Source organism: Lonchura striata, chromosome 17 (assembly GCF_046129695.1).
Source record: "Lonchura striata isolate bLonStr1 chromosome 17, bLonStr1.mat, whole genome shotgun sequence".
Lineage (NCBI taxonomy): Eukaryota > Metazoa > Chordata > Aves > Passeriformes > Estrildidae > Lonchura > Lonchura striata.
The window spans coordinates 13,484,525-13,507,431 of NC_134619.1; the positions used below are offsets into that span (position 1 = coordinate 13,484,525).

At 51.2% G+C, this 22,907-nt stretch overlaps 1 protein-coding gene across 1 annotated transcript; it reads right to left on the minus strand.

Annotated features, from left to right (window-relative positions):
- Positions 1 to 946: 946 nt before the first annotated feature.
- On the minus strand, positions 947 to 19,800 carry MAP1LC3A (microtubule associated protein 1 light chain 3 alpha). Its single transcript, XM_021546302.3, has 4 exons — positions 19,676 to 19,800; positions 9,775 to 9,830; positions 2,660 to 2,766; positions 947 to 2,132 (listed from the first exon to the last, which is right to left on the minus strand). Exons 1-4 carry the CDS (start codon positions 19,713 to 19,715, stop codon positions 1,970 to 1,972), a joined length of 366 nt encoding a protein of 121 aa, XP_021401977.1. The 5' UTR covers positions 19,716 to 19,800; the 3' UTR covers positions 947 to 1,969.
- Between the last annotated feature and the right edge of the window lie 3,107 nt (positions 19,801 to 22,907).

A 22,907-nucleotide genomic window follows, 5' to 3' on the forward strand; every position in this document is an offset into this window, starting at 1 on the left:
CTCAGGCGAGACCCCACCTGCAGAGCTGCCTCCAGCCCTGGGACCCAGCACAGGATGGATGCAGGGCTGCTGGAGCACATCTGCATCTCCTTTAGCACCTCTCATGGGCTGACCTAGGGCTGCTGGTGTACAGCCCCCGTCAGCTGCAGCACCCATCCTGCAGGGAGCTGGATGGGAGAGGACTCTCCCTCAGGGACTGGAGTTTAAATATCATGAGGCTGGTGCAAGGGGCAACATCCACAGCTGCTCCAAATGCCAGGACCAGCAGGGCAGCTGTTCTCACCTACACTCTGCTGGCAGCTGTGCTCCAGCTGGCTTCCAACATCTTCCTGCAGTGCTCTGTTGGATCTGTCCCTCACACCAGCTCCTTTCTTGGAGAGAGGATTCCCTGTAAGAACAACACAGTGAGCTGTAACTGAGGCAAGCCCTAAGTTTTTTCAGTGCCTAAACCATTTTCTGCTGGGCGGTGCAAAGGAAGTAGAGTGAGCTGAGGAGCAGGGAGACACTGACCAGCCAATTTCTCCTGGTAATTTCTCCAATGACCAGCAGCCCCTGCCTTTGCCTGGAGAACAAGTCTGATGGAGTACTCAGGAAAAGCCACAATTTCCTGCACTGCTCAAAGCTTCCCTTAAAAACAAACTTTACAAATGCCTCCACCTCAAGTTTTTGTTCCCAAATGAGGATGTTTAATCAAAGGACAACAGACTCTACACTGGTAGGGCAAGGACAACCATGTTTCCTGTGTCACTATCCAGTGCACTGTTCTCTAAACCAATCTTCTCCCTTTGTCCCAGCCCCTCAGTCCCAACCAGCTGCTCTCCCACAGCTTGGATTAACCATCTCAGAAGCCTGGGCAGGAACACACACACCAGTGAACACGGGGAACATACATCACATTTGATATACAAGAGACATTGACATGGACAAATGAGATAGGAACAGAACATTCCTACAAGACACAACTTGAATTTATGTTTATTTTATATATATATTTATATATATATATATATACCTTTGTATAGATTAAACTGGGGGGATTTTATCATATACATTTTTTTGTATAATACATGAGAAACAGGGACAGGAACATAGCAAATATAAATCAGTACATTCCTCCAGTGAACTCCTTGACACACTGAGACTGAAAAATTGCATGCAATGGGGAGATGATAGAGTGAAGGGAAATTAATTTTTATTAAAAAAAAAGAAGATAATATAGGTACAACTGTCAACAGAGGAGCAGCACTATAGATGGCAAACCTGTATAAATTAAAAGAAAATTCCACTCTGACATCTACTATGCTTTAAAGTGCAATGAAGCCTGATTTATTTACCTACAGAATACAGGAAAGTTTCCCCCTCTCCCCATTCCAATCTATCCTTAAAAAATACCAACCAAACAAACCCAAAGAAACAAACCAATAAAATAAATCTAAAGGATATACATTATCCACAGTCCTATAGAGACGCCTACATCTACTCAGTAGCACCAAGAATCTGATATGGGTGTAATTAAAATCAATTAAAACTCGGGAGCAATGGTAACATCTGTTAGCTGCTTCTGCAGACCTCCTGCCCTTTATGAGTGCCTGGGGAGAGGTGGCTCTCCCTGTGCTGGGGTGGCTGATGGTGGCCCAGCGGGTCTGGCAGCAGCAGAGCACACACAGCACAGCGAGAGCAGCGCGGGGACACGGGGCCAGGCCCCACCTGGGGCCTGCATGGCTGGGTGGGGGTGTCACACACCTGGGCGGGTGCCTGGGGGAGTGGGACTGACCTACACAGAGGGGAAGGGTTGTGCGAGTCCAACACGCGCCATGAACCTCTTTGGTGACAGGTGATGGGGAGGGGAGGGAGAGGAAGGGGGTCAGCACAGCCCCGCTCTTGTGAGCCTCTGGCTGTGGTGTCTTCCGAGGCCAGGGGCCTCTGTGCCACAGTTCATCTATCTCCACATGCCACCTTGCAGCAGCCCTCAGAAGCCAAAGGTCTCCTGGGAAGCATAGACCATGTAGAGGAAGCCATCCTCATCCTTCTCCTGCTCGTATATCTCCGAGATGGGGGTGGACACGCTGACCATGCTGTGCTGGTTCACCAGCAGGAAGAAGGCCTGGGTGGGATTCAGCTGCAAGCGGCGCCTGTGGGGGCAAGGGTAGGAGAGGCAGGGTCAGCTCACCTGGGGCTGACAGCCAGTTCCACCTCCCCAGCAGTGCTATTCCCTTGGGGCCAGGCCAGCACAGCCTCCTCAGGACCTCCTCCCACCACGCAGGACATGGTATCCATGAGTCCAGCTGAGCTGCCCAAGGCTCCAAGGCCTGCTGAGTTAGGATTCTTCAAAGCCCCCTTTCTCCAAGTGCTACTGGCAAGGGCAAAACAGAGAAGCCTCTTCCCTCTGAGTTGAAGAATAAAAAGAGGGGATGGGACCCCTTCATTGCTCCTGAGTGTCCCCTTGAGGGAGAGACTCCAGCCCTTCACAAGGTGCTAAGAACCTGCCCTCCCCTGTCCCCCACAATAGTCTGTTACCACACACAAGGATGCTGCAGCTGCCATGTCCCCATCCCTGCCCTCAGCAGCTGCCTCTGCCTCACCCTCACCCCACCACCCTGCAGCGAGCAGCCTGTGGGTGAGGACAGGCCAACATGCCAGCCGAGACCACCCCACTCACCGGATTATTTTGACCAATTCACTCATATTGACATGGTCTGGGACAAGGAACTTGGTCTTATCCAGCACTGGCAGCTGTTTCTCCCCTTTGTAGCGTTCAATGATGACCTGGAGGGAAAGTCAAGGGTAGGATTAGTCATGTTCATAGTGCCCCACATGCTGGTCCCAAGATCAGACACAAATCCAACTAGCATGGGTAGAGAAGCTGAAGTACAGCCTGCCTTTGCTTCATCTTCACAGGAAACAAAACAAAAAAGGACATGAGCAGTGACCACCAGGCTGGCTGCAGGTGGATCTTCATCCATCACCTGTGCCTGAGCCAGGCAGTGAAGTGTGTCCAAAACAATGAACTGAAACACCAAGAGCTCTGGCTGGCTGAGAAACAGTGGGCACCACTGGACTGATACAGATTCTTGTCCTCTGGCATGCAGGACATCTGAAGAGGAATGACATATTTTAACACTACTTTCTGACCAAACCCATAGGTTTTGCTGGCTTGAGCTGCAGATAGCTCATGATTCCATTTCCTTCCTGCTGCCATTCAGCATCCCTCTGCCTGCTCAGGAACAGCTGTTCCCAAGCAAGCTGTTCCCAGTTTTCAGAAGTCCCAGTGAAGCTACTCAAGCATTCCTTCAGAAAGGAGGTGTTTGGATTTCACCAGTCCCACTCCTTCACACTGACTTCAAGAAGGATCAGAAACCCAGGACCACCCCAGCTGAGCTTCCCAGGCACTCCTGCATGGTGTCACCATGGGCACAACCCAGCCCATCCTCCTCTGCCAGACATCTTGCTTGGAAAAGTTCTTACCATCCCTACATTCTGAAATGGTTGAATTATGATTTCTGATCCATTTTCCTGCTATTATAGTTAATGATTTTCTTCTGTGAAGCTGTTTGCTGGCAGCTACAATTGCTGTTCTAAACCAGCTTGGAAAGGTACCTTTTGTATTCTGGGAAACGAAGTGTTAGGAAGTTAAAATAGGGAATGTGCTTTTAAGAAAAATGAAAATAAGTGAAGAATATACAGCTTAATATGTTCCTATTGCAGTAATGTTCTCTCCCATCTCTCCAGCAACCTGTTGATTTGCCCACAGAGAGACTCTTGGATACTCATCAGCCCATTATGCTCTCCCCCTGAGACTGAACATTATTTTTCACTATAAGGCAAGGAATTGCCATAATTTATTTTCCCAGGTCCTTTCCAAAGATAATCGAGAGACTGCAAATGGCTTTGGCAGCAGAGGGACTGAGCGGCGTGCAGAGAGGAGGATCCCCAGGAGATGGCTCTGTGGAGCCACAAGGACCAGGGAACCTCTGGGAACACGGATTTCCCTTCCCTTTGATCCCCTGCTGACACATCGGCCTCTGGCAGCAGCAGCAGTGGAACTCCTGCCAGCCTCCCCCAGAGGTGGATCAGACACCCTGGCTGGAACACTGCAGAGTCACCAGTGAGCTGGGAATGCCTGAGGAGCCCCCCTGGCTGTGGGGCTGATCTCACAGGGCTGGGCTGCAGGCACTTCCCCGAGGAGCTGGGGGTGAGGTGCCTTGCTGGGAGCTCTGCACCCAAACAGCCTCTGCAGAGCCCACCCTGGACAAATCTCACCCAAGGACAACCCAACACCTGGGCTAGCAGCATGTGAACACCAGGCAGCCCTCTTTGGCAAAGGAGGATCTGATTAAAGAACCATTTTCTGCAACGGACTAAATGCACTGGGACATCCCCATACCTGTTAACGGCCCTTCATCCCTCCAAGGAGGGCACTGGAGGACAAGATGAGCAGAACCATCCTACTGCATTTAATTTGAGTCTTACAAGGATAGGTGAGTATTTTGGCTGTGGGAAGAGGAGTAGTCTTGAGGGGCCGAGCACTCACAACAGCACATACAAGGATGCTGCTGGGAAACACACAGGCAACCAGTGGCCCTTCAGCTTTTTGATTTGCACGAAGGAGCAGCTACACAGGAGCTGTTTGTGCATCCACCTTTACCTGCAGAGAGGGCCCTGCACACCTGGATGATGCCTCAGTTCTGACAAGAGCAGGAGCAGAGGCCAGTATCTATCATTACCAGCCAGTTCCATCCCAAGAAGAACCACCTTTAGATTTATCCAAGAATGGGATGCAATGGCTGTCCTGGCTCTTGGAGCAGCAGCTGCCTTGTGCCCTGAGCAGACACAGAGCCTCTCATGTAGAACAACTCCAAGAGTTTCTGTTCTCAGAACATGAGCTGCTATTTGGGTAACCCAGCTATGAGAACAGGTGGCCAATGGACAAAACGTTCTTGTTTAGTTCTGGAGGGAAAAGCATGATCAAATGCTAAAGTTACATCCCTATGGCCACAGGGTGAGTGTGCACAGCCACCTCCCACCCCGTATCCTCTTCCAAGCTGCTGCCTTAAGCCAGGGGTTCCTCAGCATGGGACACCTGCCCTTGCAGAGGGAACCCACCACAGATCTCTGCAGAAATCATGAGTGGGCACAGGTGGGGAGGGGAAACAGGGCAGAGCCTGAAGTCCTGGTCCCACTGCAAAGGGGGCTTGGGCAGTGTTTATTAATACAGCCTTTGTTCTGGGGCCAGTCAGGAGAGATAGAAAGTGAGTTTGGTAGGGAATACGCCAGATGTGGTGGTCAACAGAGGCAAGGTCCAACCAGGAGTGAGGCTGGGAATGTACTCCCAGCAGGCACAGAGGCTCAAATGTAACACCTCCCTTACATCCATGGCCAGGCACAGAGACTGACACAGACACACACAGCACTCACACGAGCACAGACTGCACCAGCCTCACCCTGTCCCCCTCTGGCAGAGCAGGGTGCAGGTTCTTTAGTGGCAACAGACACAGTAGCCCTCAGTCAAAAAGGTACTTTGCTGTTATCATCCAGTGTCATGTCAGTGCTGGACACTGGATCTGCAACTCCCCAGAACAGCCCTCCCAGGAGCCCAGAGAAGGTTGTCCCTTCCTCTGAGTCCATAATTTGGTTTTCCATCCACCCCTGTACCAGGGCAGGGCATTATGTGGGATCTCCCGCCTGCCACTGTCTCTCCGTGCTCCTCTGTGGGTGCTCAGAGGAACTCAACAGAGCCCTCTCTGCATAGTCCAAACTCCCCCTCAGCCCTCCCTGCCAGCACCAGGGTGGCCCTGCCTTCACCCCCCTCTACAGCCCACAACTCACCAGGCCTGCCTGAATTTAGCATTGCAGGGCTTTGGGAAGTAGTTTGCTCCTGTTGCTGCCCAGCACAAGCTGCTCCCCAGCAATTTTTCAGAATCTCTGAGGGTTCAGCCATCTCCAGAAAGATCCCTGGGGCTGAGAGCAGGCAGGGACAGTGTGGACGACACAGGCTCCCTGTCCTCTAACAGGACAGAAAGTAATTTCAAAAACATGTATTAAGGCTGTGGATGGGGGTCCCAGTGAAAAGGCTGGAAGTTCTCTGCTTGCTCTGACTGTCCAAGGAGGAAACGCCCCGTGAGGAGCAGCTGGAGATTTCTTCCCAACAGAGCTGAGTGTGAGCAGCCCCTGCTGCCAACACAACCATCTCACCCTCTCAGCAGGTGTGCCTGTGGTTAGCACTTCTACCAGAGCAGGCAGCTCTGGGAATTGCAGAGACAGCAAAGGAACCCCTGGCATGAGATGGACAGGGGACCTGGCTCCTTCCTATGTCCTTATTACATGTGCCAGGGGGGCATCCTGGGATGTGACTTCCCTTGAAACAGAAGCAAAGAACTCCACGTCAGTCCCTTCCTTAGCTTTCCCTGCAAGTACACTCAAGGAAACAGGAGAGACATGCTCTCCCCTGGGCATGCAGCCAGGCCATGCCTTCTGCAAATCCTCCTGGCCCCCTCTCAAAGCAGAAGGGACTCGCCCAAGGACTCTGGCTGGAAACTGGAGATGCAGGAGGGCAGCAGGTGCTGCACAGCTTTGCCGTGGCTTCCGTCAGCAGCAAGGGTGCGACCTTGGATCTCCCTAACTCCCCTGGGCTGGGGGCTCAAACCCCTCTGCTAATTCTAAGTGCCTCTCCAGAGAAGCCAATCACTTGGTGTTGTGGTTTGACACGGAAAGAGAATTTTTTTCCGGAAGGAAGAGGTCAATTTAGATATTGACCAATTGAAGGTGGACACGCCTCTGAGAACACAGAAGGGTTAAAAGCAGAATTCCCAGGGGAACTTGCTCTCTTTGGTTCCGGTCAGCGTGCAGTGCAAACCTCCCCTGCCCAGCCACGAGCTGGGTGGGGGAAGGGAAGCCCCATGGCCTGAGAAAGGTAGTCAAAGGGTGGTGGAAGGACTGGAACCGGGCTGGCCCCTGCAGATGGAAGGGTGGAAGAAATCTGGGATGTCTCCATCCCCCCACCAGAGTTTCTCTCCCGAGAGGGAGAGAGAAAGAGACAGCGGCAGTTCTGTCAGCAATTCCACCGCGAGGAAGGAGGAGCGGGGGGAGCTCCAAGGTGCCCAGTTGTGTGGGAGTTGCTGGATGTCCGGGCATCGAGCCATCCGGGCAGTTCGGACTTTTAACCCTTCCTTGAGAAATGAAAGCTTGTGAATTTTTTCCTTCCCCTCCTCGGTTTGAAAGAGAGGAAGAGGGACACCTTAGACCCTGGGATGTTAGAAGGAGGAATTCTAGATGGGAGTGGGGACAAGGAGTGGCTTTTGGCTGGACTTTTCCGTGTTAGCCACAACCTGAACCAATCTTCTCCAAGAAAGACTGTGTTTTGGGAGGATGCCAGTGAGTCAAGAGACCTGCTTCAGCTGGGAAAAAGACAAAAGTGGAGTGAACGGAGAAAAGGTTAGGGGGTTTGTGGTGGCGCCCCCTGTCCTGGAAAGGAAGGAGAAGAGAAGAAGATCTCTGTTCTTGAGCCCTCGGCCCCAGGGGAAAATGGGGGGGACTGTGGTCCCAAACAATGAAAAACTGAACTGTTGTTTTCTCCCCTCTTGGCAGGGCATCCTTGAAAGGAAAAATCCTAAAAGCAGTCTGTCCATCCATGCATTGGTGGTGAGAGCGCTGTGCATGGAAAGGAGAAGGGTCACCATGGCAAACTTTTCTCCGGGTGATGCCATGTGTGACATGGAAACACAGGATGTGAAGCTGTGTTTCTTGGGGGGTCTGTGGCACAGGAGAGACTCTGTTCCCTCGATGGACTGAGTATCGCTTGTTTGGAGGGTGGAAACCTGATTGGGGTCCAGATTGTGTCTCACTGTGGTTTGTTGAAGTTGGGTGGTGGGGGGAGGAATGCTTCGCAAGGTTTTCATTTGATCTTTGTGTGTTTTTTTTTTCCCCTTCTTTAGTTTTCTCTTTTCTTTTGTAGTAGTAGCTTAATAAAGTTTTTTCAGTTATTAAGCTTGAGCCTGCTTTGCTCTGTTCTAGATTCCACTTCACAGTATTCAAGGGAGGGATCACATTTTCATGGGGGCACTGGCATTGTGCCAGTGTCAAACCATGACACTTGGAAAACACAGCTCGTGTCTTTCACAGATGACCAAGACCTTCCTACAGCCAATGGACCAAGACCTTCCACAGCCAATGAGCCTGCAGTGCTTGGACCCATGACAGTGCCCACACAAGGCTCTGATCACTGTCCAGCACTGAAACCTGCCCTGGGAAAGAAGAAAGACAGCACCAAACTGGTGCTGGGGTCCAGCGGGAGGCAGGCCTTTAGAGACAGCAGTGACACAAACACAACTGGACCCTGCAAGGCCTTCATGACCCTTCTCATCACCTGATCCTTTTTACCCCTTCAGCAAAACTTGCATTCTGGTGTTGACCCCAACACAAAGAGCACTCCAGCCATGGGAGCTCTCCCACCGTGTCTCAGTATGCCATGGATGCACAGCTCTGGCTCCTTTTGTCCATTCCCCAAACAACACACATTTGTGTGCAGGCACTTGATACACGCACATGTGTGCATTTTATGTACAAAGCCTGGCCTTAATGCCAGAGCCTGAATGCACTGCAATTAGCTCTTCCACAACTCTGGAGAAATGCAGAGCCAATCTAATGCCATTAAAACCACATTAAAAGCCGAGTTCAGTCAATGTGCTGATGACCTGAAGTACTGGTACCCAGGGTGCTGTGAGGGCCAGGCCCTGCTCTGCTGAACTGGAAACATGTGAACATCACGTGAACACCACAGTTGTGGTGGGAGGACAGAAGAAGAATTCTTCTGGCTAGAAGATGCTGTGCTAAAAACAAAACAAGAGTGAGGCAGAAGTGGTCTAAGATAGGCCAAGAGCAGTTTAAGACATTCACTCTTGAAGGCCAAATACTGATAATCTACAATTTTAAGACAAGGTTGACATTCATCCAACACTGAGAGGGAGATGAACTAGGAATCCTTTATTTTTGGTCATAGATGCTGTGATATAGCAAATAGTAAGTTGAGTAAGCCCCAAGTACATAATTTCCTAGAATCAAGGAATGGTTTGGGTTGGAAGGGACCTTAAAGGTGAGCAGGGACACCTTCCACTAGATCAGGCTGCTCCAAGCCCTGTCCAACTTGGTCTTGAACATTTCCAGGAATGGGATGTTCTTCTAAGTTCTCCATATTCTCAGGAAGAAAAGCAAATACTCAGGTAGGAACTCAAAAGCACACTGACAGCCAAGGAGGAACTCAGCATATTATGAGTGACATGGGCAGGAAGAACTGCAAGTTCATGGTGTCTCACCTGTGCCTGTCAACTACAGGTGCTGGGACAGCACAGAATGGGTATGAATGATCCTAAAAGAGACTCTGTACTTTCAGATGTGTGCAGCAAAGATCAGTCCACACATCTTTCTGTGGGCAGATAAATCCTTACCAGGTTATCCAGGAAAAATCTGGTAGTTACAACAGCCAGAAGAAAAGCCATTTTAGAGTTTTCTCCTATTGCTCTCAATTGGAAATAGATTTGAGATGATATCAATCCCCTGCCTCCAGGGCAGCATGGAGCTTTAGAACCAGACTGTCCTTTGCACTGCAGAGAATACGTCTGCTATTGAGCAGCTGGCACACACAAGGCACTTGAGGCTCATGGGGACCATCCTGTGTTGATTCCAGGGTGCAAAGTTTTGCAAGCTTCATGGAGGCCACCCAGGAGCACAGAGGGGTCGTGAGAACAAAGTCTGACAGAAGAGTGAGAACAATTCACTTACCGGGATTTTGTTTGGATGCTGCTCTCGGATCTGCTGCACTTCTTTACAACGATCCGCTGGAGAGAAAGTAAAGAATAAAGTTAGAAACACCTGTGTGTGGCAGGGCAGGCAGAACCCTGCAAGCCACAGCCTGACCTGGAGAGAGGGACATTTCCCAAGGAATGCACATTCTGCTCACCAGGCCTTTTCTGAGCATGGCCTGCCAGATGCCAGCTTCAGTGACCAACCCTTCATGGCTTCCTACTGCCCCAACCACCCCACAGGCTGGGACACACCACTCTGCCTTGGTAACACTGGGCAGCACACCTGGAAATCAGGAGAGTGAAAGGAGACCGTAAAGCTAACAAAACTAACTTGAAGCCACCCTAAGCACATGCAGCTCCTGGCAATGGGTGTGGGGCAGCAGCACAGCTTTGGGGGCTGTGCTCTGCAAGTTCAGGCTCCTTGTGTCTCCTGGATGCTTCCCCCATGGAGACAATTCTCCAGCTGGGGCTGGGTTTTAGCCATTTCCTTCTGCCTGTTGCGCATTTCCAAGCACTCCCTGGCACAGTGCCTGGTTCCACAAGAGCTGCACCTCGCCAAGGAGGACTCCTTCCCTAGCACAGACCTACAGAGCAGCTGCAACACCTCTTGGCCTGACACAAAGTATTTCTAGGCCTGAAGGCAGGAAGAAAACCTTAAGCAAGGAGATGACCCACATACAGAAAGATTTTTCCTGCAGTTGTTGTTACACTTTCTATTCCTTTTTCCTCCAAAGTTTATGGACACACACAACAGGCAGCACACAAAGCTTGTGCAATCTTCCAGTTTACTGGAGAATTCCCATACCCCTCACTGCTTTACCCGAGGGCTCTCCTCTTTCCACAACCCAAAGCAGCAGAAAGCAGAGGAAGAAGCAGTACCAGAGCCAGGTAAGGCTCTGTGTATGCTCTTCCTGGGACATTACAGACCTGCCCTCCCCCTGGAACTGCCACTACTCGGGGAAGTGCTTCACAGCCTACATCTGAAACACCCAGGAACTAAGCCAGGGGGTGAAGGTCAGTGACTAAGCACTGCCTAGAAAAGAGATCTGGGTATTGCAGGACCTTCACGGGATCATCACAGCACTGGCTCCAGCCTGACTCCCCTCACCAGTTTACACAGCCCCAGTTCCGCATGGCCCACTGGGATAATGGAGGGTAGGATAAATGCATGTGTCTGAGTGTTTTCTCCTCAGAAACACTGGTAATTTCTCCTCCGAGCACTCAATAAAACCTTATTGCTTATATGTTGAATTTGGCTAGATACGACTTTGGGAAGAAGCGCGAGTTCCTTGAAAAGCAGTAAGGCTACAAAATCACCAGATCCTAGAAAGTTTTGTGCACCACTTCTGCCTCCTCTGAGTGGAAAATACCACTCTGCTAGGAACTGTTATATCTTTTATTCTGTAGGACTCCATACGCAAGCAACACAGAGCAAGATTATTTGGATTTCAGGAAAAATTCAGGCATATTTGTTTTGGGTTTTATGACTGAACATGCAGCTTCTCATGTTTCCTTTTCATCCGACCCAGTGCTCTAGGGATCCAGAGTCATCCTTGTGATAGAGGCAATTTTCCCCTGAGACACCAATCAGCCAGGGAGTCACACACAGATATCAGCAGCACATGTGACACTGGTACAGAGACAACTCCCTGGGAATGCTGAAGGACACAGTGCCAGCAGCACCTTGCCCACATCACCCAGCTGGAGCAGAAGCAGCTGCCCCTTCCCACAGAGCCCTATTTCCACATGTTCCCTTGTGTCCAGAATGAAGCATCCAAAAGGCTGGAGATCCAGAGCTCAACTGGACAACACTGATCACCTTGGAAACTCCAGCAGCTTGACTGTCACCAGCTCAGGCTTCTGGGTTTTAACAAAGCCTGCAGAACTGTGTCCTCACGTTTGGCCAGCCATTCTGGCTTCAGTGTCCACCCTAGCCTGCTTCTCTCCCCATACTATCAGACTGCCATGTGCATGAGCTTCCTAAACACCATGTGCTGCCCTGCAAGGTCATAGTAATGTTTGCACAGGAAACCCCAACAATGAAGGTAATTGTAAGAAGAGTCAGAGAAGGAATTTGCTGAAGGCATGTTATCATGGCTAGCAAATGAAGATAATCTTGGAGCATCTAACTAGCCCAGGCTCCATGTGCCAAAGGGCAAGCACATGCCAGACTTCCCTTCCTGCTCCCTGGAAGCATCATCAGCTACAGCAGGTGACACAAGCTATCACCACCTTCATTTACACAGTGGGAACAGAGTTGCCTCCTGCCCATTACACTGAAAAAGGTGCCACACAGAGAGGAAGAGGGTCCATCATCACTCCAGCTGCACATCAGTGCCTCAGGATCCCACCCCTGGGACCACAGTCCTCTGTCCCCCACGGGGAGCAGATAGGGTGCCTTGGACAGAGGTGGCTGCTGCAGAAAGATCCTTCCAGGTCTTGCTGACTCCATGCTCAGGAGGAGTCAAGGGCACAAGACACCAGTGACAGAGTTCTCACCTACCCTCAAGTCTGCTGGGCCACAATGGAAGCTCCCCTGTCCCACCCTTTAAAATCTGCCACATGCCTAGGACCTGCTCCCTCTGGCCAGCAGGACCCGGGGCATTCACGGCCTTCCTGACCTCAGGGGACCCTGTGGCAGGAGGCTGATCTGCAGGTGATCACAGGGGAATGGCAGCAGGTGCTGCTTTATTCTGGGGGCTGCTGGATCTCTCCAGCAGGTCCATGGATTGCAACTACAAACATCTCAAGCACTGCACTTCTTCCTCTGGCCTGGAATTGCTCACTTCAGAAACTTCTTTCAGGAAGGCACTTGGGAGCAATCCCACCCAAGGTGCTCAGGTTCCTGAATCTACAGGCAGAAGTTTCCAGGATAACTAGAGCACTGCTAAAGAGCACACTGTCTCATCCTAGCCTTGGAGAGCCGAGGAAGCACGCTTGGCAATCAGGAAAAGCTGCATCAATCCCTGGGTGATTTCTGTGCACGTGGGAATTCAGGCACAAGAGATCTCCACCAAGAGATAAGTGATGGTCACCCACACACTCCTCAGCCTGTGGTGGGAGCCAGAGGTTGAGCCTGTGACTCATGAAAGCATCAACATCACACAGCAGGAACAGCTATAAATACCAGCCTTAATTCAGTGTCTATACAGTCTAATCTAAGTCATAGGAATACAGAGAAAATGGTTAAAGGGCACTTCAGAGAAACCTGGGGAAGTGCCAGCCAAGCACCGGAGCCCCCACGGTGCTGAGGACAGGCAGGATTCCCAGTGTTTGCACACTCACATTCATACACAACAGGCCTGATCTTACAAGCTTTATTTTCCTCCTGCAGCTCTCCCAGACTGCGCTGAGGTTGAGACTTTCCCCTCCCCTGCAGCACCCGGCTACAGTTAATCCTTAGCCAATGCACAGAGCAAACCAGAGCTGTTTACATGGCCCTGTCCCCATCCATGTTCTCCTCCCCTGGTCCCTCCTCGCTGCCAGGGCAGCAGAACACCACACCTGACTGCAGCAGCTCAGGGGCTTCACACAAGAGGGGCTGGAGGGGCTCCAGCCTCCTGCTGCTCCAAGGAGCTGAGCAAAGAGTGATGACCTGCATGAGAGGGAAGAGACCCACCCCTGCTCCAGCTGTGGGCACCACATCTCTGCCATGAGGGAAGCCAGACTTCTCCCCAGTGCCAGGAAGCCAGATCTCAAGATGGCAGCAAGATAAAACCCACACATTGGTTATTCCCAGGAAAACTTCTCTGCTAGGGCCTATTGAAAGATAGGAGTATTTTTGTAGTATTGCATATGCCGGGAAATTTCTCTTTCAACTGCTGTTTTAACTGTTAAGCAGCAACAGCAAAGCTTGCAGATTGCCCGAAACACCGGAATCTTGGCTGTTTTCTTGACTGAGGTCCTTCCCAAGCTGTGCTCCAAAAGATGCGAGCACACAGTGTATCCCATGGCAATGCAGGATGAGATCATTATGGCAGTTGAGGAGAACAGTGGAAAATTTTAAGCCACGCTTTGCAAACATGAACCTTTTTTATCAGCAGTGCCCAGGAACCCTGGCCACAGGAGCCAGGTCCCTGCTGTGCTGGGCACTGTGCAGACACGGGATGAAAGGACAGTCCTGGATGCAAAAGTGCCTCAGCAGACAAAAGATACAGATGGTGGGACAGAAGGAAAACACATGGCAAGTCCTCCAACAGCGCTGTTGCATAAGGGGCAACATTTTTCAGGAGATTCTAGACGAGCACAGCTCAGGCACTGGTGCTGTCCCAAGGCAGCAGATGGGCGATAGGGAAAGGCCCTGCTGCCTGTGACCAGCAGGAATGCTGTTAGGAAAACACCAGTGAGAACAAATACCACCTGGAAATGTCCTCAGCACGCTGCCACATAAACAGCTCCTGAGCTGGGCAAGAGCTGTGGTGGAGAGCAGAGACCATGCCTCTCCCCGTGTCCCACAGCTCCGAAGAGTACAGACATCCCTGGCACCTCCAGCAGGCTGCTGGCCCTGTGGCCCCTTCCTGCCATCCACACAACATCCTGCCAGCCAGTCTGGAGAGGGATATGCCCAAGATTTGAAGCAGATGCAAAAATGAACATGTTTCTTCAAGAAGCTGCTGTGGTCAGTCCCAGGGCAGAGTGCTGCAAGAGCATGGACTTCTCTCCAAGAGATTTTCTGCAGGAGAGGAGGAATTGGATGGTTTGAAACCAGGATGTGTGTGGGATGAGCAGGCAAATCCTGGAGATACAGGCCAGTTATGCAGGTCATTCCAGATGAACATCAATGACTATTTCTGTAATATCCCACCACCCTAAGGCCAGACACCTCTAACCACCAGGAAACACCCAAATTTGTGAGTGTGTCATGCCTCACCCAGCACCTGATCTGACCTGTCCTTGCCCAGTGCTCCATCTCAGGCCAGTGGTGCCGCAGCAGGAGTGAGAGGAGACTCCCACATCCAGGAAGGAAGGAGGTTGTGCTCAGGGCAAGTTTCCTCAGCACCCCAGAGGGTGCTTGTCCCAGGCTACATAGGAGCAGTGCAGAGACCTGACACTGCTTCTGATTCTCAGGTTGATTTTGTCTGTCTGCAAAGGTGGATGCTCCAGACAGGACAAATGACCCAGGACCAAATCTACACTGCTCTGAACCTAAAAGGTTTGAACTGATAAAAACGTATCTCTGCATCACAGAATAGGTAGAGCCTGAAGCTCCACTGTCCCTGGAAGCTATTACCAGCATAAACATGGAGCAGTGGATGCTCTGTTTTCATGACTCTCCATGCCATCACTACAGCTGCAATACTAGATGTGCAGTGTCTGGGAGGATTTCAGAATGCCATATTCTTGGGGCCCTGTCACTACAGGTCTCAGCACCTTATTCCTTTGCAAAAAATTCTCAATCTTTCTGGCTCCAGAACAGAGCCTGAAAATGGATTTTTAAACACAAAGAAGAAACACCTTCATTTTTTCTTAGTATAAAAATGTAATAGGAGTATGATTTTGAGCCTGGCTCCAGGAATGAGTATTTGCATCTGGCAAATCATGATAAGGGCTCTGCTCATGATCAAGCAGAGCCACACCACAACTGTGAACTCTAAATACATGTCAAGACACTTGTCCTCTGGTTGTGCAGTACCACTGGAGTGACAAGACAAGGCAGAATGGCATTAAACTGAGAGAGGGCAGGGTTAGATGGGATATTGGGAAGGAATTCTTGGCTGTGAGGGTGGGGAGGCCCTGGCACAGGGTGCCCAAAGAAGCTGTGGCTGCCTCTGGATCCCTGGATGTGCCCAAGGCCTGACTGGATGGGGCTTGGAACACTCTGGGACAGTGGAAGGTGTCCCTGTCCATGGCAGGGGGTGGAATGGGATGGGCTTTGAGGATCCTTCCAAAAAAACCAATCTGGGATTCTGTGATCCACCCCTGCCACTGCCATGGGCCATGTAGGATGAACACCAGATCTCCAATCATCAAAACAGCTTAAAACTCACTGCACCCTCTGAGCATGAGGGGGAAATGGGCAGCACCTTCTGTGTCATGTCAGGATGGCAAACAGAGTATTTACATCACAGTTTCAGATAAAGAACTGGTTTTTTTTCTCAACATTTAATCACAGTTTCACTATCCTTGGTAAAGGAACAGCAAGTCCCCTCTGTACAAGCCCTTGGGAGGCTGCCGTGCCAAGGCTTCCCTGTGCCTGCTGTGTGACCTTCTACCTGGACAACCCTCCCATCCATCTCCAAGACAGCAGGAACACACTCAGATTTCTCAGAACTACTCAGGACACTTCAAACTGCTTAAAGAAAGACCTGGCACTGCTGGCAGGACTGTATTTTGGTGCAGCCCACAGTGCACCTGCAAGCACCAAGGGCCTTTGCCCAGCACAGTTCACTGCTATTTGTGCACAAACAGGCCTGGACATGCACAGATGCTTTGGGGACATGTGCCAGACACCAGAGTCTTGAATTCATTCTTGCATTTTCTCTCACAACCTTAAACCACCTTCTGAGGACAAAAGGCAGCAAACAACAGCATGACAGAGCTAGTAGTGTTTACACATTCCCAGTCAACCACAGAATGTCACCCGAGCAGGTGACACACTGCGAGACCTCCCAAGTGACTCTCGTGACTGTGATCCCTGCTGGGACTGACCACAGAAGGAACACCAAAGCCAAGGGACATGACTTATCCATGGCTCATGGCTACTCAATGACAGAGGTGGCAAGGGCCTACCACCCTGACAGCCCCTGGATTCTCCAGTCTCCACCCTTCTGGCTCAAAGGAAGTTTTTACAGTGAAAAAAAAATTAAGTAATGAACAAAACACACAGGTTTTATTATTCCTGGCTGCCAGTCAGGACCTTGTGTTATAGAAAAGAATAATAATTTAAAAAGTCAAAATTTGTGGTCTTCATGTTTGTCTGACTTTTGCTCTGGAAGCCTGTTCAGTTCTTCAACATCGATAATTACCCCTACATCCAGTCAAGTCACAGAATGTCCTCAGTAATTAATCCAAGACACAGGCAGCTAAGCAGCAATTTGGAGCAGCATCCTCCTCTCAAGGAATCCCAGCTCTCAAAGCACAACTGCCAGAGCACAGACACCCAAGAACCAGCCAAGGACCAGCGAGGGCTCACAGACCAATCTCACATCAATATCCAGATGTTTTTCCAAGCCACTAATGAGCAGAACTGTTGTGATAAGCACAGAACGGTGTGTGAGGCAGACAATTCAGCCACTACTGGTCTCTCAGTGGGTACAAGCACAGCTGGCTTGTGCTGGATGAGTCCCCAGGGACGCCGATCCCCAGAGCCAACAGGGGATTTGCTCCACACCCACCACTGCGTTTCCTCTGAAGAGAGAGTGGCTTCCCACAAACAAAGGCAGATCTCCAAGAGGATGGAACCTGGGATGGGAACACTCTGTCCACAGAGGCTGAGGTCAAACCTCTGTGTTTGTCACCAAATCAGGGACTCCAGTTGAGCCACAAGGCACATGCAGGTGTGTTCCTGCCTCTGTTCCTGCCGGACACGGGGGCACGGGACCAAGGTGCTCTGGGTCACCTGGCTGCTCCAGGATCCAGGCCCATGTCCATCACCACACTGATTTTGTGCTGCACTGAAAACACAGCTGGCAGCTGCTGCCAGCCCAATGCAAACCTCACTTCAGGAGCAGTGGGACAATGCTCCCAAGGACCCGTGTTCCTTTCGGGAAGTGCAATGGTGTCATCAGGCTGCTGCACACTCTCACGACTGCCAGGACAGCCTGTTCCTCTGACACAGACCACAGCTTTGTTCTGGGAATTGTTTTGGACTCCTGCAACAGATCTGAACATGCCTCAGCCTCTGGGTTCAGCACATGGATGCAGAGGGTGCTGCCACATCTTACCCCCTGCACACACAGCAAGGACGTTCTGCTGCCAAGGACCAGCTCACAGAGCTCACCTGCCCACCAGGGACAGCACCTGAGATCACGGGAGGAGTCACTGCTCCGTGCCCTCCACACACCTTGGATCAAACCCCTGTTGTTTCACAGTCAGTCCCCTTCTCAAGTCCTTAGAAATGATGAGGAGAAATCAGGAAATTTTACTCAGGAGAGACCCAAGACCAAGCAGTTGAACAAACCTAAGAAATTCACAGAAAAATTCAAAAAATACAAGAAGGGGGGAACACAAGCTTTGGGGAAACGAGAATCTTCACTGAGAAGCAGCAGCCCAAGACCTAAGGCAGCCACTTGCCATGAAACTGGAGCCTGTGTGCCTTTTGTAAACAGCCATAGCCCTGACTCTGCCTTTTCACTGCTTTTTTGGAACCGTTCCATTTCTGTAAAGTTTTGAAGCCTTAAAAATTAAGCCATTCTGAGGGTATGGAATCACTGGAGATGTTTTCCACTAGCCCTCTCCAACTGCATTGTAAACAATCACTTCCTGCTCCTGTTGTGTAATGATTCAAAGACAAAAACAAGCCATATTTACTTTCTCCAACAGAGTAATTCCAGCCCTGACCCAAAGCAACTGCAGGGGCTGCCAGGCGTCCTCCTCCTTCTCTCCTCCTGGCTCAGCTCTGCAGCCCAGTCAGCTGAGAGAGCAAAAGGGCAGAGGAAAGTACGGAGAAACAAGGAGCACTTGCAGTTGCCGGCACCAAACTCCCTCACCCCCTCTGTCCCTCCCGGGCTATTTTAATCCTGCTTTCTTTCAACTACTCTGAGCCTCAGATTTTGTTTTCCCTCTGGCTCAAAGAAAGTCTGAGCAATCCACAAAGGCAAACCAGTCTACTCCTAACCATAATAAGCTGATTCTCACCAATTTAACAGTAGGTAGTTACTAAGGGGCCGATTTAGGACTTCACTGGTTTTAATACGTAGCTTAGGAGCACACAGCAGGTTCCCAGCAAGGATCCCAAGCTCCCAGGCTTCAGCTGGTTCTTGTTTGTGCATGTTCCCTTGGCTCGGTCCTGTGGCAGGGGAGGACTGGGTAAGCATTCAAGGCCAGAAGGGTTGTGCCAATATAATACCAAATATTTACAGTTTCCAAGAGAGCAGAAGGGGCTGGATCAGCAGCTTTCAGCAGGCAAAAACTCCAATTTTAAAACTCATGTAGGAAACGCCCTCACCTGCGTTTGGACAGTCTCTGGCACAATATGAGGGTTTTTTATGGCATAAAAGTACCGATTTCAGCATTATACAGCGAGTAAAGTTCAACTGCTACCCCCTCCCCAGAAATTTAACCTGCCAGAAGCACACACCTCTCCCTGCGCCAGCCGGCAAAGGTCAAGGGAAAACAGCAGTTGGTGTTTCCTCGGATTCCGCTGTCGGGTCTGGAGATAGAAATCCGGGACTTTCTACAGTCACCTCCTCACCTTTTGAGCCTCCCCACCACGGACCTCTGACAAAGAGGCGGGGAGGATGCGAGCACTGACTCTGTGTCTCACAACCATCACAGAGGGCGTGCGACATCCTGGAACAACAACCGCCCCAACGCCGACCAGATGGGGAGCGCGGAAGGCGATTTTTGGGGAGGTCTTTGTGTTCTGACAGTCGAAAGGGACACGTGGCCATCACCGTCCCCCCGGGCGTTCCACGGCCCTTTGCGGCCGCCGCCGCGCCCCGGTGACCCCGGTCCCCGGGAGAAGCGGGGACGGCCCGGGGACAGCGCTGCGCTCGGCCGGGCGCGGCGCGGGATGACATCACCGCGCGGCGGCTGCGGCACCGCCGCCCCCGGCCGGGCCCCGCTGCTCCCGCGGCCGCCCCGGCGGGACCCGCGGCGGCCGAGCCCCGGCCCGGGCGGGGCCGCCCCGCCGGGCAGCACGGCGGGGGCGGCGCAGGGCACATCCGCCCGCCCGTCCCTCCCTCCCGCGCGGCCGCTCCCGGCCGGTCCCGGCTCACCGAAGGTGCGGCGCTGCTTGAAGGGCCGGTCCGAGGGCATTGCGGCGGCACCGGGCGGCTCCGGCACCGGGCGGCTCCGTCTGCGCTGGGGCTGCGGCGGAGCGGCGGTGACGTCACCGCGCACCGCCCTCAGGGGGCGGGGCCTGAGCCCGCCCGCCCCGGGACCGCGGGGCGCGGGGCGCGGGGGGCGCGGGGGGCGCGGGGCGCGGGGGGCGCGGGGGGCGCGGGGCCGCTCCGGGGTTGGGCTGGAACGGGCCCTACAGCCCAGCCCGTGCCGCCCCTGCCATGGCAGGGACACCCTCCACTGTCCCAGGCTGCTCCCAGCCCTGTCCCGCCTGGCCTTGGGCACTGCCAAGGATGGGACAGTCACAGCTTCCCTGGGCACCCTGTGCCAGGACCTCAGCATCATCACAGGGAAAAATTCCTTCCCAATACCAATCGAAATCTCACTTCTTTTGTCTAAAACTATTCCCTCTTGTCCTATTACTATCTGCCCCTTTCTTTTTTACAAGCCGCAACATGGGAGAGAGCAGCTGGTGACACGAGGATGGCCGTGACACGAGCCATGGCAGAGCATCCCCATTTCCCGATGGGACATGGTGCTTTATTCAGAGGTGACCCCAAACACAAGCTTTTTTTCCAGTCCTGATGGAGCAGAGGACCTGAGGGCCTTGCTTAAGGCAGCAGAAGGACACCTGGGCTGGGATTTCCAGAGCTGCTCCACAGACAGAGGTGTCCGTGACTCTGGCCTGCGGTGGCATCTTCTGGACATCTTCACTAAAACATCTTCCGAGTGTCACCACCAGCTTTGGGCAGCAAATGTGGCTGTTGTGAGAAGGGTGGAGAAGGAAGGATTGTGTGGGGATGAAGCCACAACAGCTCAGACCAGATTCCAGCCAACAAACCTGGATGTAAACTACTTTCTCACAGATACTCTGACATTTGTGATTCCCATCTACCCCAATCATCTCTCTGCTAACGAGCCCGTTGTTTTCCCTCCTGCATTCACAGCCATGGCTATGCTGAATATGTTAAAGCCTGCAGCATGACTACAAATAGGGCAGCTATTTCTGGAGCTGATAAATGAATCAAAAACAACTGCAAACAGAGCGTCAGTGTATCACCAGGTCTAATATCCCTCCTCACTGCACGCCACAACAGGAGCTGTATCGTGTGGAGCAATGTCTCATTGCTACAGTGAATTGGCACAAAACAGGAGCAAACACAAAATGTTAAAGGATTAAGTACAACCTTGGTAAAAAAAAATACATGAAAAATGCAGTTTTGAAAGAACTGCTCCGATTATTGCGTCACCAATTTAAACAAATATGTGTTTAATGAGAATTGAAGAAATTCTTGTTTCCTTGCTGAGTTTACCCAAGAAAGAAAACACTTACATGCTCAATATAATGGATTTTCCTTGACCAAGCAGTAGTTAAACAAGCACATACTGGTAAGGAAGTATAAACTCTTCAGATTCACTTCCATAATTAAGATACACGTAAAGATATTAATCTCTGATATAGGTCCTGTTAAAAATACTGAAGGGAAAGCAGGAATGTTGAATCAGACATGGCAAGTGATGACCTTTACAGACTTCATCCTCAGCAATGGGGCTTGTTACTGTTGCTATAAAGTGTGAACCTCTTTTCAATGAGAGGAATGTGAAAGTCTTTCCAATTTCATGATGTGGCCCCTGGTTTTATCCATGCAGACCTCACTGCAGGACTGTGGCCATAATTCCACAGAAAATTATTCAGAAACCTGGAAAGGGAGAAAAAACTCCATTTCATAGGACCTCCGGAGCTTCTCAGCATGTTAGTGTACCTCCAGAAATGGGATATGGATCAAATAGTTTGATTTAATTTATACACTTATTCCTTCAGCCCTCAGCTTCCTGAACAATTCAGCACACATTAATGCCCCTCTTGCCTGGTTTTACTGATGTCCCTGGCCAAACTCCTTATTTAAGGAGGTGCATTTGAGATCCCACCCCCTTCTCCCCAGATCAGTCAAAGGTTTAAGGCACCAGCGAGCTGTCCTGACATGACCTGGAATCGACAAGGATCTTCCCGCATGCCAGCATTCCACAGTGCAGCACCACTAAAAACGAGCACTCCTGGATCTTGTGAAACCACAGCAGTGAGGGAAATCTCCCTGGAGGAATCCTGTAATCCTGGTAAAGGAAGTGTATTTTTGCCAACAGAATTGTGTTGATGCCCGGGCTCCTGCTGGCCAAGGCAGTGTCCAAGCTGCTGCCCCTGCACCCCCAGCTGCTTCTGCTTCTCTTGCAGCTGGTGGGTCCCAGGAGCTGCTGTAGCTCTGCTCACTTTAGCCCAGCCTCTCTTGGTGTGAGATCTTTGCCTTTGTCCTCTAGAGAAGTAACTAAGACAAGATGAAACAAATCACAGACTGGTTTAGGTTGGAAGGGGCCTTAAGTCTCATCCAGTCCCACCCCTGCCCATACCTTCCATTATCCCAGGTTGCTCCAAGCCCTGTCCAACCTGGCCTTGGACACTTCCAGGGATGGGGCAGACACATCTGTGTCCTGTATGTGAAGGACACTGTCAGCCACCTTAGGCAGGGAAGGAGTTACTTGGGAGGGTTCTGGAGCCAACACAAATCCACAGAAGGTGTTCACAAGCTCAGCTTTTACAGTTACCTCCACTCTTGTCAGAGCCTTATCTCAGCACAGAGGTAGCACATCCTTGGGTCTCACATGCTGCCCTTCCCAGCCCAGAGCCATGCCCCAAACTCCCTTTCATTACCTTGTTAATCCATCAGGGTTTGTTTTCCCAACAGCAGATGTTTCCTCAGCCTTCGACAGGGATCCACCAAAACCAAAACTGACTTTTCCAAGACAGCAAACCAGGCCAGCCCCAGCACAGAGCAGCTCCAAGATGCAGATGGCATAGGCTGCTCAAGCTTCCTGTGATCCTGGCTAGGAAAAAGGACTAGAACCATAATGCTAATTTTTCTCTCTTCCTCAGTCTGGCAGTAGTTTTACCATACAAATAACCAGGCCCAGACTCACGAAGCACAGGACCAGAAACTGAGCTCCATCTTTCTTTTTGACCGTTTGTGGTAATGTAGGAAAATGACACCCTCCCCTGACTTTCATACATGGAAATTGCTGACAGCTCTGTGACTCTCTAATGGTCCTAATCCAAATAAACTTGAGTTTAGTTTATTAGTTTAGTTACTATTTAGTTAATTACTTTGTTCCATAGTA

Bases quoted from the DNA above. Each gene is read 5' to 3' on its own strand.
- MAP1LC3A (XM_021546302.3), bottom strand. From the start codon at position 19,715: ATGCCCTCGGACCGGCCCTTCAAGCAGCGCCGCACCTTCG. The intron at 9,831-19,675 runs GTGAGCCGGGAC...CTTTCTCTCCAG, and splicing joins CAAGCAGCGCCGCACCTTCG to CGGATCGTTGTAAAGAAGTG. The intron at 2,133-2,659 runs GTGAGTGGGGTG...TTGCCCCCACAG, and splicing joins GAATTGGTCAAAATAATCCG to GCGCCGCTTGCAGCTGAATC.